This window comes from Zootoca vivipara, chromosome 1 (assembly GCF_963506605.1).
Source record: "Zootoca vivipara chromosome 1, rZooViv1.1, whole genome shotgun sequence".
NCBI lineage: Eukaryota > Metazoa > Chordata > Lepidosauria > Squamata > Lacertidae > Zootoca > Zootoca vivipara.
Window position 1 is genome coordinate 88382030 of NC_083276.1, and position 14927 is coordinate 88396956.

General features: G+C 42.5%; 1 protein-coding gene across 1 annotated transcript in view; it reads right to left on the bottom strand.

Annotated features, from left to right (window-relative positions):
- Positions 1–523: 523 nt before the first annotated feature.
- Positions 524–14927, bottom strand: part of CNTNAP5 (contactin associated protein family member 5) — a 302130-nt gene continuing 287726 nt past the window's right edge. Inside the window, exons 22-24 of the mRNA XM_035128546.2 lie at positions 10550–10768; positions 3284–3355; positions 524–825 (exon numbers count right to left, since the gene is read on the bottom strand). Of these exons, the coding sequence (XP_034984437.2) occupies positions 629–825; positions 3284–3355; positions 10550–10768 (488 nt within the window). The 3' untranslated portion in view covers positions 524–628. The remainder of the gene's footprint in view (positions 826–3283; positions 3356–10549; positions 10769–14927) is intronic.

Below are 14927 nucleotides of genomic sequence, written 5' to 3' on the forward strand. Positions count from 1 at the left end.
AATCAAAGTTGGTACCTTAAAAATGAAAATATTGAAGTCAAAAAGTTACAATAAAATAACAGGGATGCAAAGGTAGGGTTAAAAGAGATGGAGGAGGGGCAAAATCATTCCAGATCCTCAGCTTGCAAAAATCAACACAGCACTACCAACATGAAACAGAATTATTATGCCAATTTGCAAAAGACAGGAGGATTTGCCCCCTTTTAAACACACAATTAAAGATATGAGATAATTTGGTCTTAGTCTTTCCCACTACCTTGTTGCAATAGCCGTGATGCTACAATAGCTTGTACACTTTACCTCTAGTATATATCGCTCAGGTCCGACATGAAATGGTGAGTTAAATGGGTCCAGAAAACAACATTTCAGAAATCCAGGAAACAAACAGTCAACCATGCATGTTATGTGGAACTTAGGTAGAATGTATAGTCGCTTGAACTGTTAGGCATTAACTGTGGTGGGTTTCACAAGGAGAGTGTGGCACTGCCATAGCTGCCAATCTCCTCTGTGCAAAGTGGGTTCTTTCCAAAAGGGTGGGGAAATTCAAAAGAAATGGATGGGTAAGAAAATAATAATAACCATCATAATCAAAGAAATGCCATAGTGTAACATGGAGCTGGAGAGTCTGTCAGATGAAGTATTCTCGTTTGCACTCGCTCACTGTGTTCTGCAAGTCAACGTCAGTCTTAAAAGAACTGTCAAGGTGCTCTGGATATTCCTTTTCCTTTGTCTGGCTGCTCCGATGTGTCTGTTTGTGCTGGTAAAGGAATCTGCTCATAATAGCCACAATGCAAAAGATGATGAAGATCACAACTGCTATAACACCTGAGGAAGAGGGGAAAGAAGGACAATCATAAAGGGAGAAGCAGCAGCAGCTAGTGCTTCTTGGGCTGGCAGTGCAGAAAACAAGCAGACCAACAGTAAGTAGAGCGAGAGCTAATGACAGGCTGAGCCAACTAATTCCAGGTTCATCCTCTGCACAAGGACAAGAGCAAAGCTGAGATGGAGTAGAAGGAAGCTGACAGTCAGGGCCACCCTTTGACTGTTGGTAAGAAGGCAGGCAGGTGGGGGGGTGACAGATTGAAATCAAAGGAACCAGCCTCCACTGAGGAAAAGCAGGGTGCTGTTTTCATTCTGCAACACAGAGATCAGTTGGGAGCAAGTCACAGCACATTGCAAAGCTCATGGAGGTTTCCAGACTCCAGATTTTGCTTATAACTGCACAGTTCTGCAGCACTTGAAATTCATGGTGGCTGATCTCATTGCACTGCACCTGGTATTGTGGCCATATCAGCAAATAGTGCACAACACACACCACTGGGGAAGATTTCACTGCTGTTTCACCAGATAAGTTATTGAATATCTATAGCCCCTTTCCTTCTATTGGGGGTAAACTATCATGTTTCCATTATGACACTTGAACACATATCATTAGTGCTTTTGTTTTAGGAATGCAGGTAGTGCTGTGGTCTAAACCACTGAGCCTCTTGGGCTTGCTGGTCGGAAGGTCCGCAGTTCGAATCCATGTAATGGGCTGACCTCCCATTGCTCTGTCCCAGCTCCTGCCAACCTAGCAGTTCAAAAGCACATCTGTGCAAGTAGATAAATAGGTACTGCTGTGGCGGGAAGGGAAATGGCATTTCCATGCACTCTGGCTTCTATTACAGTGTTCCGTTATGCCAGAAGTGGCTTAGTCATGCTGGCCACATGACCCAGAAAGCTGTCTGTGGACAAATGCCAGCTCCCTCAGCCTGAAGTGCGATGAGCGCCGCACCCCATGGTAGCTGCCACGTGGTTTGGGTTGTCAAGCACTGCAATGGTTTTGGTTTTGGTTGGTTGGTTTAGCAAATCCATAGATCTCAGGGCGGTTCACAACATAGCAACATTACTAGAAGCCACCACAGTCCAAATGAGAACTCTCCCCTCTTCTTTACCAAAATAGGCACTTGTCAGCAGATCTCTCTAAGTTGTGGAACAGCTTTTGGGCCAAAATATGGGGGAAACCCCAAGAAAAATTTCGACTGAGACAAATTCAGCAAAATCTCTATGAAAGGAAGGAATTAAGACTTTCATGCTTCCATGTTTTTCTAGCTGCAAGTAGGTGCTTAATCCACTGGATTGGGACTGTCACATTTAATGGATATAGTTCTAATTCAATTATTCTTTCATGGGTATTGTAATTCTTGTTTCTTAATTACGAAGACCATCGGGTCATAAAGTTTGATGACTTTTAACAGTGTGTTGAGATAGGGCTGGGCTGAGACAAAGCTGCTGACTTCTCAAGAAACCCATGAGACTATTGAAATGGCTAGACCTGTATAGCTACCTCCTTCGTTTTACCCCATAGAAGAGAATAAAGAAATGGAGCAGTATTCTAAGACTGGGCAGATGATAGCTTGATAATGTTGCACTGTAATTGCCTTTCTCCTGTTAGGACCAATCCCTTTCCTAATAATTTTTGAAAATGTTGTCTTTTTCACTGACACAGTGCACTGAGATTTCTCAAGCTCTTTTTCCTGGACAGCTCAGGCCCATCCCACCCATATATCAGAATCATTTTGGAGTCTTTCCTATTTCCAATACAGTACTAGGCTTCTTCATCTAATCTTGGGGCTTCTGTTGCTTTTCTCTACCCTTCTTCTCTTGCCATGTCAGAATAATCCAGTCCAATCTGTAAGTATTAGCTACTGGGCTAAGTTCAAGGTTTTGGTTTTGGTGTATAAAGCCCCATTCAGCTTGAGATAAGGAGACCTGAAAAATTCTCTCGTGTCATATATAACCAACTTCTTTGTGTGTTTTGTAATCCTTCTTTAAGTGACTCTAAAAGTCAAAGCCCATCAAATTGTTCTGCTTTTGATAACTCCCTGATAAAGACTTTGTCAAAGCTTGTTTGGCCAATCTTGTTACATGGCTTATTAGTACTGGATTATTGAGGATTTATTAGTAGAGAATGTTTTACAATGGGTAGCATTAAACAAAAATTTTGTCCCCAAATCTGTTCTAGAGGTTGGGAGAGCCCCCAGAACGGATTTAGGAGGTCAATAAGGGGAGGACGTTTCATTGTGCAATGAGAAATCCTTGCACTGATGGAACATTCAGCTTAGCGCTATATTGTATACAACCCAGTGATAATTTAAATAAAGAACTTTTGATTTCATTCACATGTATTTTCCTCAACATTTTTTTCTTAAAATAATTACCATAACATACAAGTCACCAGTAACAAGCTATGTTAAAAAAGAGTTTCTTGCTCAGTTTTTTTTTTTTTAAAGAAAAAAATTACCTCCAATGACAGCTGAATCACTCCTGACAGCATTGGTAAGTGGCTCTCTCTCATCTGCCTTCCCAAATGGATCTGAAATTCATTAAGGATACAAGAATCATTTTTTATATGCAACGGGCTGGATTCAGCTAATGGGTCCCACTGGCAGAAGCCCAAACAAGGACTTCTCCTGGTCCAATGGGCTAAAAATATCTGGAATTTTTGGTGACACGGCAAACGACTAGACCAGCAACACCATGATTTCCTGGTCTTGAGTTTTAATATGTGAAGGTAACAAAGAAAAAAATGTGCAATTTGCTGGAAGGAAAGAAAAGAAAATACTAAAAGAGGTGCCATTGAAAAAATACCCTAGTGTCAGCAAAATGCATACAATTAGACTGCAAATTGATTAGAACACATTACAGTTCTTGGGGGGGGGGACCCATTTAGCACAGTGGGATTGACTTCTCAGTCATGCAAAGGATTACACTTTTAGACAATATGGTGTTTATAAAAATGTTCCTGCCAGTTTTTAGTGACATGTATTTGGATACATACTAGTTTCATAAAACTGAAGGCTGAATAGCACATAGCTGTAACTGTGCATTGCGTTTTAATATAATGAATTCTGTTGGTTTAGCTAGGATTACGACAGTTTGATTCTTTACTTGTGTGTGCGGGGGATTATTTGGTTATAAAATGTTGGGTGTGTATCCTCTTCAGTATTAGAAGTTATGGAGTGGTGACACAAAATGGGAGTGGAGGCAGAGAATGATAATTTCTAGTGGGAATAGTCTTAATTAGACCACTTAGTGACCGGAGGTTTAATTCTGTCCCGGGAGGGGGGAGTATAGTGAGGGTCAAAGAAAGAAAAATTCTGGGGTGTGTCCCATCAACATAAGTTTTTTGTGTGCACCCCCACCCACCCCAAATCTGCTTCAGATGATACGGGGAAACAGTATAACAGATTTGGGTGTTCAGAGTGGGAGGAAGTTCCATTGGGCAAGTGTAAATGCTGGCACAGATGGAACAAGTTACTAAGTGCTACACTAGATGCAACCCCTGGTCATTTCTTTTCCTCTTCATAACACTATGTTGTCTTCTTACTGCAAACAACATTAGCTTTCTATTTTCTACCTGTGAACTTTTTGCTACACCAACAATGAGCAAATGAGAAGTCTTGCAAATCGAGACAAGCTGTGTGTTTAGACACTTCCTCAAGCTGGGTTACTGCCATTCACCACACCATTCACTGATCATCTGGGCATGAGACGAGCCCAGTTGCAAAGGGACTTGAGGATGGGAAAGGATCAACTGGTTTGAAACCCAACTCCATCTGTTCTTTATTGGTATCTTGACACATATGTTCTTAAGTCTTTTGAGAGGGTTCAGCACCAACACCAACTATTAAGTCTTAATGAATAGTTAACTTCAAATAGTGTGTGAGAGAGGGGGTGAGCCAATGACACAGATTCTTCCTCCAGAAAGGGCATTTAAAACATTGTTGTGCAAGATGATATTACCTGAGCTAAAGAAGTTAAAACATACAAACTATGGGTTGTACATGAAGTTGTCCCCTTCATCCAAGGACTGTTTCACAACAGAGCTTCCCCTCACTCTCTCCTCCTCGTGTGCCCTTCAAATGTTAGCCCTTGCACTAATAGGACAACTTCACTGGATACAGTGGAACCTCTGTTTTCGTACGTAATCCATTCCGGAAGTCCGTTCAACTTCCAAAATGTTCAAGAACTGAGGATCAAAAGGCTGTCAGCGACTTCCATGGGGGGGGGATGAGAAACACGGCTTGGAAGTCGTTCGACTTCCAAGGCGCGTTTGAAAATGGAAGCATTTACTTCCAGGTTTTCGGCATTCAGCTTCCAAAGTGTTCGGCAGCCGAGACATGCGAAAACCGAGGTCTGACTGTATTTTGAGGTACTTTAAATATGTATTCTTTTGAATTTTTAAATGCAGTTATCTATATGTATTTAAATATATGTAACTTTGAATCATTTTTATGTAGCTTGTTTAAAAAAGCAGTTGACATGCCTGTGTTTAGAATTTCGGCTCCAAGCTTTAACATTTCTTGGGATTATGATTCACTCAGTTAAAAATGAGATTAGGGAAGCACAAAGAGGTGTTTGCTGCTGAGAAGCAGATGGTAAGTAACAAAAGGCACTTCCCCAGTAGAGCCCAGGGAAATTCTGAAGTCAAGGAAATGAACAGTTTCACATAAGACTTTAGTAGAATGCTCTTCTTAAAATAGATATTACTTCCCAAGATGATTTTACCAAAGGTCACCATAAGGGACTATATTCTATATTTCAAAGACTGCTCTAACACAAGTAGTGGGTACTTGACTTTAACGATGGACAGGCTGGCTGAATGGGGTGGTATGCTATTGGCAAAGGGTTGTCGCCAGCTTACTCAGAGTAAGTAATAGAAACCAGGATTAACTTGTCCACTGATTTCAGTTGGGTTCCCCTCTTAGTGTGTCAATGCCATCCTGCTGTTCCTCCCAAAGAAACCCAGGGTGCGAAAATGTTCATTAATAAAACAATACAATGCAGTGAAGCTATGCTGATTGCTGAACATCCACCACTATTATCCCTTCTCCTATGCAAGGCAATAGAGATCTCTCCCCCAGGGAGAAGGATGTGTATCCCCAATAGATTGTGGTGGTGGGCAGAAGGTCACATCCACTAATGACCCTTGTGGTAACAGACTCCTTTTGGAAAGGTGGCATTCACCGCCCCCCTAATGTTTCCTGGACATTTGTGCTCTTTTCCCACATTCCATTCCTCTCCAGGGGTGGCCAACTCCCAAGAGGCTGTGATCTACTTTCAGAATTAACATCTGGCAGTGATCTACCACTGTTTTTTTAGGGGTTCAGCTCAAACTCGTTGAGCTTTTTGGGGAGGAAGAAAGCCCCCCTTTTAGGGGTTCAGCTCAAAGTTCTTCAGCTTTTTGGGGGATGAGGGAAGCACTGTTTTTGGGGGGGGTTAAGGTGCAGGCTTTGGGGGGGAGGGGAGATCCATTTGTGGGGGGAGGAAGGCAAGGGAAGTAGTGGTTAAGTCACTCACAAAAACATTGCTATGGATGAAAACAGCCACACAGAGGGAGCTCTGTCTTCCCTTCCTGATTTCAAACAACAATGGAGGGTGGGGCGAGGGGGCAGGACAGGAGTCAGATTTACCGATGCAGAGGAAAGGGAGCCAGAGATTGACCACGATCTACCAAACATCGTGGGGATCTCCCAGTAGATCGTGATTGACCTGTTGGACATCCCTGCAGGGTATACAAGTCAATTGAGAGCTCTCTTTCCCAGGGATAAGAGGCTGCACCCCCCCAAAAAAAAATCTGTGATGGTGAGGAGAAGCCCACCCATAGCAGTGACCCTTTGGGTAACAGGGTGCACACTGGGAAATGTGAAATTTTCCCCAACCTAGTCTTTCCTAGGGAGCCATGCTCATTTCACTCCCACCCCCTGATTTCTATTGTACCCATCACAAAAGAGTAAACTGTGTCCTTGGAAAATAAAAAATTCCTTCCTTCCTTTTTAATTTTTTTATTTTGCTTCGACTCAGACCAACACGGCTACCTACCTGTTACTGTGTCCTTGGAGAACTACTGTAGCTATGGTACTGACATTTGGGAGGCTTCATCCCCAAAGAAGGGGTGTGCATGCCTACAAATTGCATCCAATTTGGCAAAAAATAAGAAACTTTTTACTTTTATAATTGATATATATCAAGCCTTTACACAGAAACCTCTATTATAGTGAATTGGAAGCCATCATTTTGTTTTGAAAAGATCTGCTTCAGTCCCAAATAATGAATCAAGTTGGAAGAGTGGTTCTGAAATAGACTGGGCTGCTGCCCAGTGCTGTGTTTGCAAGTCAAATGTTGCAGCCAATGAGCTTTCTCTCTCAGCTGCCATTTCAGTCGATATCTTCTGACCATATCATCTTATCATTTTCTTTATCATCTATGACAGGCATCCCCAAACTTCGGCCCTCCAGATGTTTTGGACTACAATTTCCATCTTCACCGACCACTGGTCCTGCTAGCTAGGGATCATGGGAGTTTTAGGCCAAAAGATCTGGAGGGCCGCAGTTTGGGGATGCCTGATCTATGATGTAAGCAAGCAAGAGCAGACTTGGTTGCTGTGTGAGAGACAGAGAAGGAGAGAGAGAATGAATGTTTTATTTACACAAACCCAGAAAAATACTCAGTGGTGCTGGCAGTGTCTCTCCCCCCCCCCCAAGATATGCTTCCCCAGTAAGTCACAGCTGAAACAAGGCAATATGGACATTAAAAGCAGCACAAAAAGAGGAACATATTCACCAAAGGGGAAGTGATTCATAATTTGTTTTCCCTTTGCAGGGTGTGAATGACATCACTTGTTTCCTGCTGAATGTCTCAGGTACAAGACACGATAAAATGGGGATCTGGTACAAATGCAAATAGTGTTGAACTAAAAGAATCTTGTTGTCATTTAGTTGTGTCTGACTCTTCATGACCCCATGGACCAGAGCACGCCAGGCATTCCTGTCTTCCATTGCCTCCCGCAGTTTGGTCAAAAAGAATCTAGGAAATATTATTAAATAGCTGTTTCCAAAGAGTGTGGACAATTTCCATGCAAATCTATTATGTGGGGAGCCAAATAACAACCAATTGCTAGATGAATTGTGGTGTTTAGCTATTTTCTGTTCAGCTGGTTTTCTCAAATATTTCAAATCTTAGTTTGTGTTTTTTAGATCATTTGAAAAATTGCCAACCATGACATTAATATTTGCAATATTTTCTGTATGACAGTGATCTAGGAGCAGCCATTTTCATTCCTCCATCTATGGTGACACAAATACTAGCTTCACAATGTGTTTTCCTTCCCAACATACAAAACACTTAAGATTCCCAGGGGGCTATTTAATGACTGTAGGCAAGAAATGAACTGCTGGGATCATCATCAACAAGTAATATGACTCTCTTTAAAACCAGAGAGGATAAGAGACAAGCAGAGAACAAAATGCACACCCACACATAACACAATGTCTTGAATCAATGTGGCCACCAGTCTACGAACTTTATTCGGCTAGGACCCGATGATACCTGAAATGCATTTGGCTTTTTCAGTGGGTGTACCAAGGCTTTGAAAACCCCTCATAGAATCATAGAGTTGGAAGAGACCACAAGGGCCATCCAATCCAACCCCCTGCCAAGCAGGAAACACCATCAAAGCATTCTTGACATATGCCTGTCAAGCCTCTGCTTAAAGACCTCCAAAGAAGGAGACTCCACCACACTCCTTGGTAGCAAATTCCACTGCTGAACAGCTCTTACTGTCATGAAGTTCTTCCTAATGATTAGGTGGAATATTCCTTCTTGTAGTTTGAATCCATTGCTCTGTGTCCGCTTCTCTGGAGCAGCAGAAAACAACCTTTCTCCCTCCTCTATATGACATCCTTTTATATATTTGAACATGGCAATCATATCACCCCTTAACCTTCTCTTCTCCAGGCTAAACATACCCAGCTCCCTAAGCCGTTCCTCATAAGGCATCGTTTCCAGGCCTTTGACCATTTTGGTTGCCCTCTTCTAGACACGTTCCAGCTTGTCAGTATCCTTCTTGAACTGCGGTGCCCAGAACTGGACACAGTACTCCAGGTGAGGTCTGACCAGAGCAGAATACAGTGGTACTATTACTTCCCTTGATCTAGATGCTATACTCCTATTGATGCAGCCCAAAATTGCATTGGCTTTTTTAGCTGCTGCATCACACTGCTGACTCTCCCTAAGGCTTTTGACCAGCTTTTGTGACGGTTGTTTTTTTATGGATGGATGCTTTTTGGTTTTGATCATTGATCCAATATTGTACTGTTACTTTGTTAAGTCACCTTGAATGCCTAATTTGAGAAGGTGTGTGTGTGGTTAATCTGATAGAAATAAATAGTTAAAAAAACTGCTGCACATTCACTTCTATGTCAGCTCTCATGGCAATCTCTGCACTGTATTCCAGGTCCTTTCCAGTATGAATGTTGTTGTTTAGTCGTGTCTGACTCTTCGTGACCCCATGGACCAGAGCAGGCCAGGCACTCCTGTCTTCCACTGCCTCCTGCAGTTTGGTCAGACTCATGTTCATAGCTTTGAGAACACTGTCCAACCATCTCATCCTCTGTCGTCCCCTTCTCCTTGTGCCCTCCATCTTTCCCAACATCAGGGTCTTTTCCAGGGAGTCTTCTCTTCTCATGAGGTGGCCAAAGTATTGGAGCCTCAGCTTCAGGATCTGTCCTTCCAGTGAGCACTCAGGGCTGATTTCCTTCAGAATGGATAGGTTTGATCTTCTTGCAGTCCATGGGACTCTCAAGAGTCTCCTCCAGCCACCATAACTCACAAGCATCAATTCTTCTGCAATCAACCTTCTTTATGATCCAGCTCTCACTTCCATCAATTTCATTCTCATCAATTCCATTCTCCTCAGTTTCTCAATGTATATATTAGCAGTCATTTCTTATTTTATTTTTATGCTTATAATTAAACCTCCTGTTCTGAATGTTGGCAGCATGAGAGATGATATTCATGTGTTCTGCAGAAGTGTCTAAAGAATGCAGCACACAGCACACAGCACACATGTATTCATTTCTCTGCCACAAGGACCAGTAGCACAAGGCTACTGCCATACAAATAGTGAGAAGAAAGAGGTCATTTCCATTAGAGCTGCTAATATCACATAAGCACTGGACCTGCAAATGGAGGCAGCAGTGATATGATTTTCTCCCTATTTCATTGGGAGAAGGCAAGTTGGGTGCAATTTCTCATAGGTAGAACAAGCCCAAAGCTATTAATTTCCTCTTCTTCTGAGCTTCGAAACAGTAACCCTCCTATCTTAGCTCTAGTAAAACAGTTCATGGACAAACCAATTGGGAACTCAATGAAATGTTTCTGATTACTCTAGCACATGTTCATGAAACCTTCAGAAATTTCATTTCCATTTCCTGATCTCAGCCCGTCACTTACAATAGTGTGAAGTTATCCTGCATGAATCCACTGGTAAGATATGAAGGACTTCAACTAGTATAAATCTAGTTGCATGCTCCAGATTTACTGAGCTGGATGATACTAGTGTCCCCTAGTCTCAACCAAGGGAAACTAATACCTCTTTCTTTCTTTCTTTCTTTCTTTCTTTCTTTCTTTCTTTCTTGTTACACAGCTCAACATTTTCTAATTAAAAGTAGAACCATCAAACAGGCATGTTATTGAACAAACATCCTGAACAGCTTGTTGAACATACCTGATGAAGAGTATATCGTAGTTGCTGTATTTACATCGACTTCAACCAAAGATCTACAGTTTGATTCGGACAAGGAACCAACGACTGTCACAGGTGCTATGCTGGGATGCCGTAAAGCAGCTTTCAGGGGAGCTATGTTGTTGTACTGGACAGATGACATGCATCCTATGAACCCAAAGGAGTTTGCTTTGGAGACTTCTGGATCTAGTCCCTGACTATCTGTAAAATGCAAAGAAAACTCAGGTTATTTTGCTTGCTTTTTGTATATAAAGAAAAGGAAAAAAAGCATTTGAGATAAGTGAGTTTAACCACATCCAGTGCTATTTTTCTGGGAAAAGAGGTGCATGAGTTGAGCATGAAAGCCTCCCTTGTTCTCTTATAATGCCAATGGCGCCCACCTGAGAGGTGCCAGAACTGAGCTGGCAAGTTCCAGCTGAAAAAAAAGCACTGACCACATCTGTTATCATGAGGAGTTCTACTGTTTGCTCATCACCACTTCTGCTTAGACAAATAGCACAGCTAGCCTTTCTCCTGGGGGGGGGGGGGGAATGTGCAAAACAATCAATATGAATGCATAATAATAATAATAATAATAATAATAATAATAATAAATTATTTATACCCCGCCCATCTATTAAACATTAAAAGCCTCCCTAAACAGGGCTGCCTTCAGATGTCTTCTAAAAATCAGGTAACTGTTTTTCTCTTTGACATCTGATGGGAATAATGCTTCTAGTTCCCCAAATTAGGACTATATGAACATAACTTCAGGATTCTCCAACTGATTAAAATTCATATGACCAAATGTCAGCGGTCTGGGATAGCCAATGAAGGGCCCTCCAGATGTTGTGGGGCTATCAGCCCCCACGGTCAGTGATCAGGAATGATGCCTGCTCTAGATGTGTTTTCCGTGGCAGCTGCTGACTCTGGAAGGAAGGAATGGGTTTTTACATAACCTATCCTTGATGTGTCTGATAACGGCTATACTTTCCCCCTGCTGATTCACGGCTATGCTCCTGCTTGTGCTATTATGGCTGTCCCCATTATTTAAGACAGGATGTACCGGTAAGTGAAAAAAGAAACCTTCACTCTTGAAAGATCTGGAAAGGGGAAATACACTTTAAAAATCAAGCTGTAAAGCTCAAAATAGGCCATGCTATTTTTCAAAATAAAACTAGTCTTCTGCAGCAGCACCTCTAGACTATTTTTTTCTCTCATTTCTCTTGGGGAGCCAAGCTCTTGTTCACCACTCTTACAGCACGATCCTATGCATGTTTAGTCTGAAACAAAAAATCAAAGAAATCACTTGGAGAAGGTGACTGTGTAAGATAACTTATAGATGCAAGAGAGCATTGACACTTGCAGAGTGCAGTGCTCCAATAATGAAGGTGCCACCTTGGATGAAGATGATGCTATTATCACTGGGACTCCAAAGCCACTGACCTTTCCTTTTGCAATAACCCCATTGCAGGATATTTAATAACCAAAAGTTTTCAGGGGGCTAAAGTTTTACATATTAATTCAAATTCAGCACCTCTGGCTGCATGGTGCCCTATAAGAGAATACCAATGGCAAAGAGGTGAAAATGCCACTGCCTAAGATGTCATGTTCATTTGCTACTACAGCCTGGGGGTGTGCGAAACATTAATCATTCACACCCCATTCTTATTAATCACTCACAAACTCACTGACCTCACTGCCCTTATGCAATCACAGAACATTGCAGCTGTAGGCTGGACCACTGGAGGGAGAAAGCCCAGGCAGAATCTGCTTTCTAAAGACACACACAAAAAGTATCTTAAAGACCAACAGATTTATTGCGGCACCAGCTTTTTATTGTGCTTATTTTTTATAATGTTATGTCACTATAAATCTGTGTGTTTTTAATGTGGCACACAACTCTTCGAGAGTTTGTTGCAACAAGCTAGCATTGCCGTAGTTTTTGAAGGATTTCATCTATTTTGGTGGCCCTTTCTTATCAGAATGTTGCTACATATGTCTCTAAACAGATTTAAACAGGATGTTTCTTTAGATAAACCATTTTTGAAAGTATCCTGAGGGCTACTTACCACATCGTAGGCAAGCATTAAAGCTCCGGAACACGAATACAGGAAATGTGTGTGTTGTTTAGACTGATAATGGGCAAGGATCCCTGGACGGTTAAGTCCAGTCAAAGGTGACTATGGGGTTGCAACGCTCATCTCGCTTTCAGGCTGAGGGAGCCGGGATTTGTCCACAGACAGCTTTCTGGGTCATGTGGCCAGTATGACTAAACTGCTTCTGGCGCAACAGAACATTGTGACAGAAACCAGAGCGCATGGAAACACTGTTTACCTTCCCACCACAGCGGTACCTATTTGTCTACTTGCACTGGCATGCTTTCGAAAGGCTAGGTAGGCAGGAGCTGGGATAGAGCAATGCGCATAGGTGCCAACTTCCAGATTAAAAAACCCCAGGATCGGCAGCTGCTCAGAACTGGATGTCGCGCTACGGCCATTTTGGAACTGGGCAGAGAAGCACTGGAAGTTGCTTCTACGCATGCTCTGCCCATTTCCAAAAAGGCCACAGCATCAGAAATCGCTTCTGCGCATGTCCAGAGACTCCAGACATGTGCAGAAGGAGCCTCCCCGGGCCGGTAAGAATCCGGGGGATTTACGGGGTTTTTGTAAAAAATCCAGGCTGCCAGCGGGAAACGGCTGGAAAAATGGGGGTTTCCTGGGGAATACGGGAAACTTGGCAGCTATGGCAATGGGAGCTCACCCCGTTGTGCAGATTCGAACCACTGACCTTCTGATCGGCAAGCCCAAGAGGCTCAGTGGTTTAGACCACAGCGCCACCTGCATACCCTTGCCTGAACATGACCCACACCCAGGAGCACTGCCATTCTTCCCAAGCCTTTTGTAGAAAGTTTGGGCATTGGCTGAAATCAGACCAGAAACACTTTCCATAGCTCCTTATTGGGAAAGCTGTATGCCTAGCAGAATGATGCTCCAGTCCAAACAGTAGGTTTGGTACGTCCACCCAATACAAATTAATAATATAATAGCTAGACTTCATACTGTCCTTTCCAACTGGTGACTGCAGACTGCCTGGCTCACTCACAAATTACACAGAAGAGAGAGGCATAGTAATTAGCAATGAATTTCTGCACTGGAGCACACAAGCCAGGCAGACAATCAGCCTCAGGCATACTTGTTTCTGAGCACAGCCACTAAACATAAAATTAGGTCCTTGGGGCTCTGTGGGAAGTGAGTCTTCAATTAGAAGGCACACTGGCCATATCCTCAGCACCGCTGTGGGGAGCGAAAATACAAATGGTTCTGAGTTTGTTCCTCATTCTTTAAAGGAGGGTGCAGACTAAGGCTGGGTAAATTGGTCACTTTTGGTTTCTCTCAATTTCTCATTGTTTCAGTTTTAACTTCAGGTTTCCACATGGCCGCATTAGCATGCAATTTAAAAACAAAAAGTCCTCGTGAAAATTTATCCCAATACACTTTTTTTTTTGCAAGCAATTTTCCCCCAGTTCATTTTCCCTCTTTTTCACCAATATGGTTATCTTTATGCACATTTTACCATAGTAAATGCAGTTTTGTACATACTACATGGCTGGAGGACAGCACTGCAAAATCTGGAGAAGTGCAAATTTTGAAGGATGGCTATGTTTCAGAATATGTGAATGGAAGCTCGCCTTTAAATGTGAACCAAATTTCTCCCACATCGCTAAGTCAGTAAAGCATCTTTCTATGCAAACGGATTCCAGCATATGTGAATGAGGCACAATTATGTACACTTCTGTGCATTAAACCCACACAGAGATAAGATGCTTCTCAGAAGAGGGAAAAAAGACTCGGAGTCATCAGCTTTCCTGAAAAGTGCTGCAATGGAGCCACAGCTACAAAATGATCGTCTAAGAATCACAAAACTGACAGCTCATGGGGAGATTTGCTTTTGCCTATCTAGTTTTAGCACTCCCCCCTTTTTAGTGTGAAATCATATGCCTCTGAATGTACTTAGGTTTCGTGATGCTGGGTTTCCTTGTTAAACTGTACACAAAAGCCACACATTCCTTGTGTAGGATGCCTGCAATGTCAGAGGCAGTATGCCTCTGAATGCCAGTCACTGGGAATCACAAGTGAGGAGAGTTGCACTGAACTCAGGTCCTGCTGGTGAGCTTCTCATGGCCCATTGTGATAAGAGAATGCTGGACTAGATGGCCCTGTGGCCTGATTCAGCAGGGGACTTCTTACGCGCATAACCAGCACATCCTTGATGTTCTGAATCTCAGCACATAATTTAAAATAATGACATTAATAATGTGTCAGCCCAGGTCAATAATTATTCTTCTGTTCACATGGATGGAAAAGGTGTAGCACTTGAG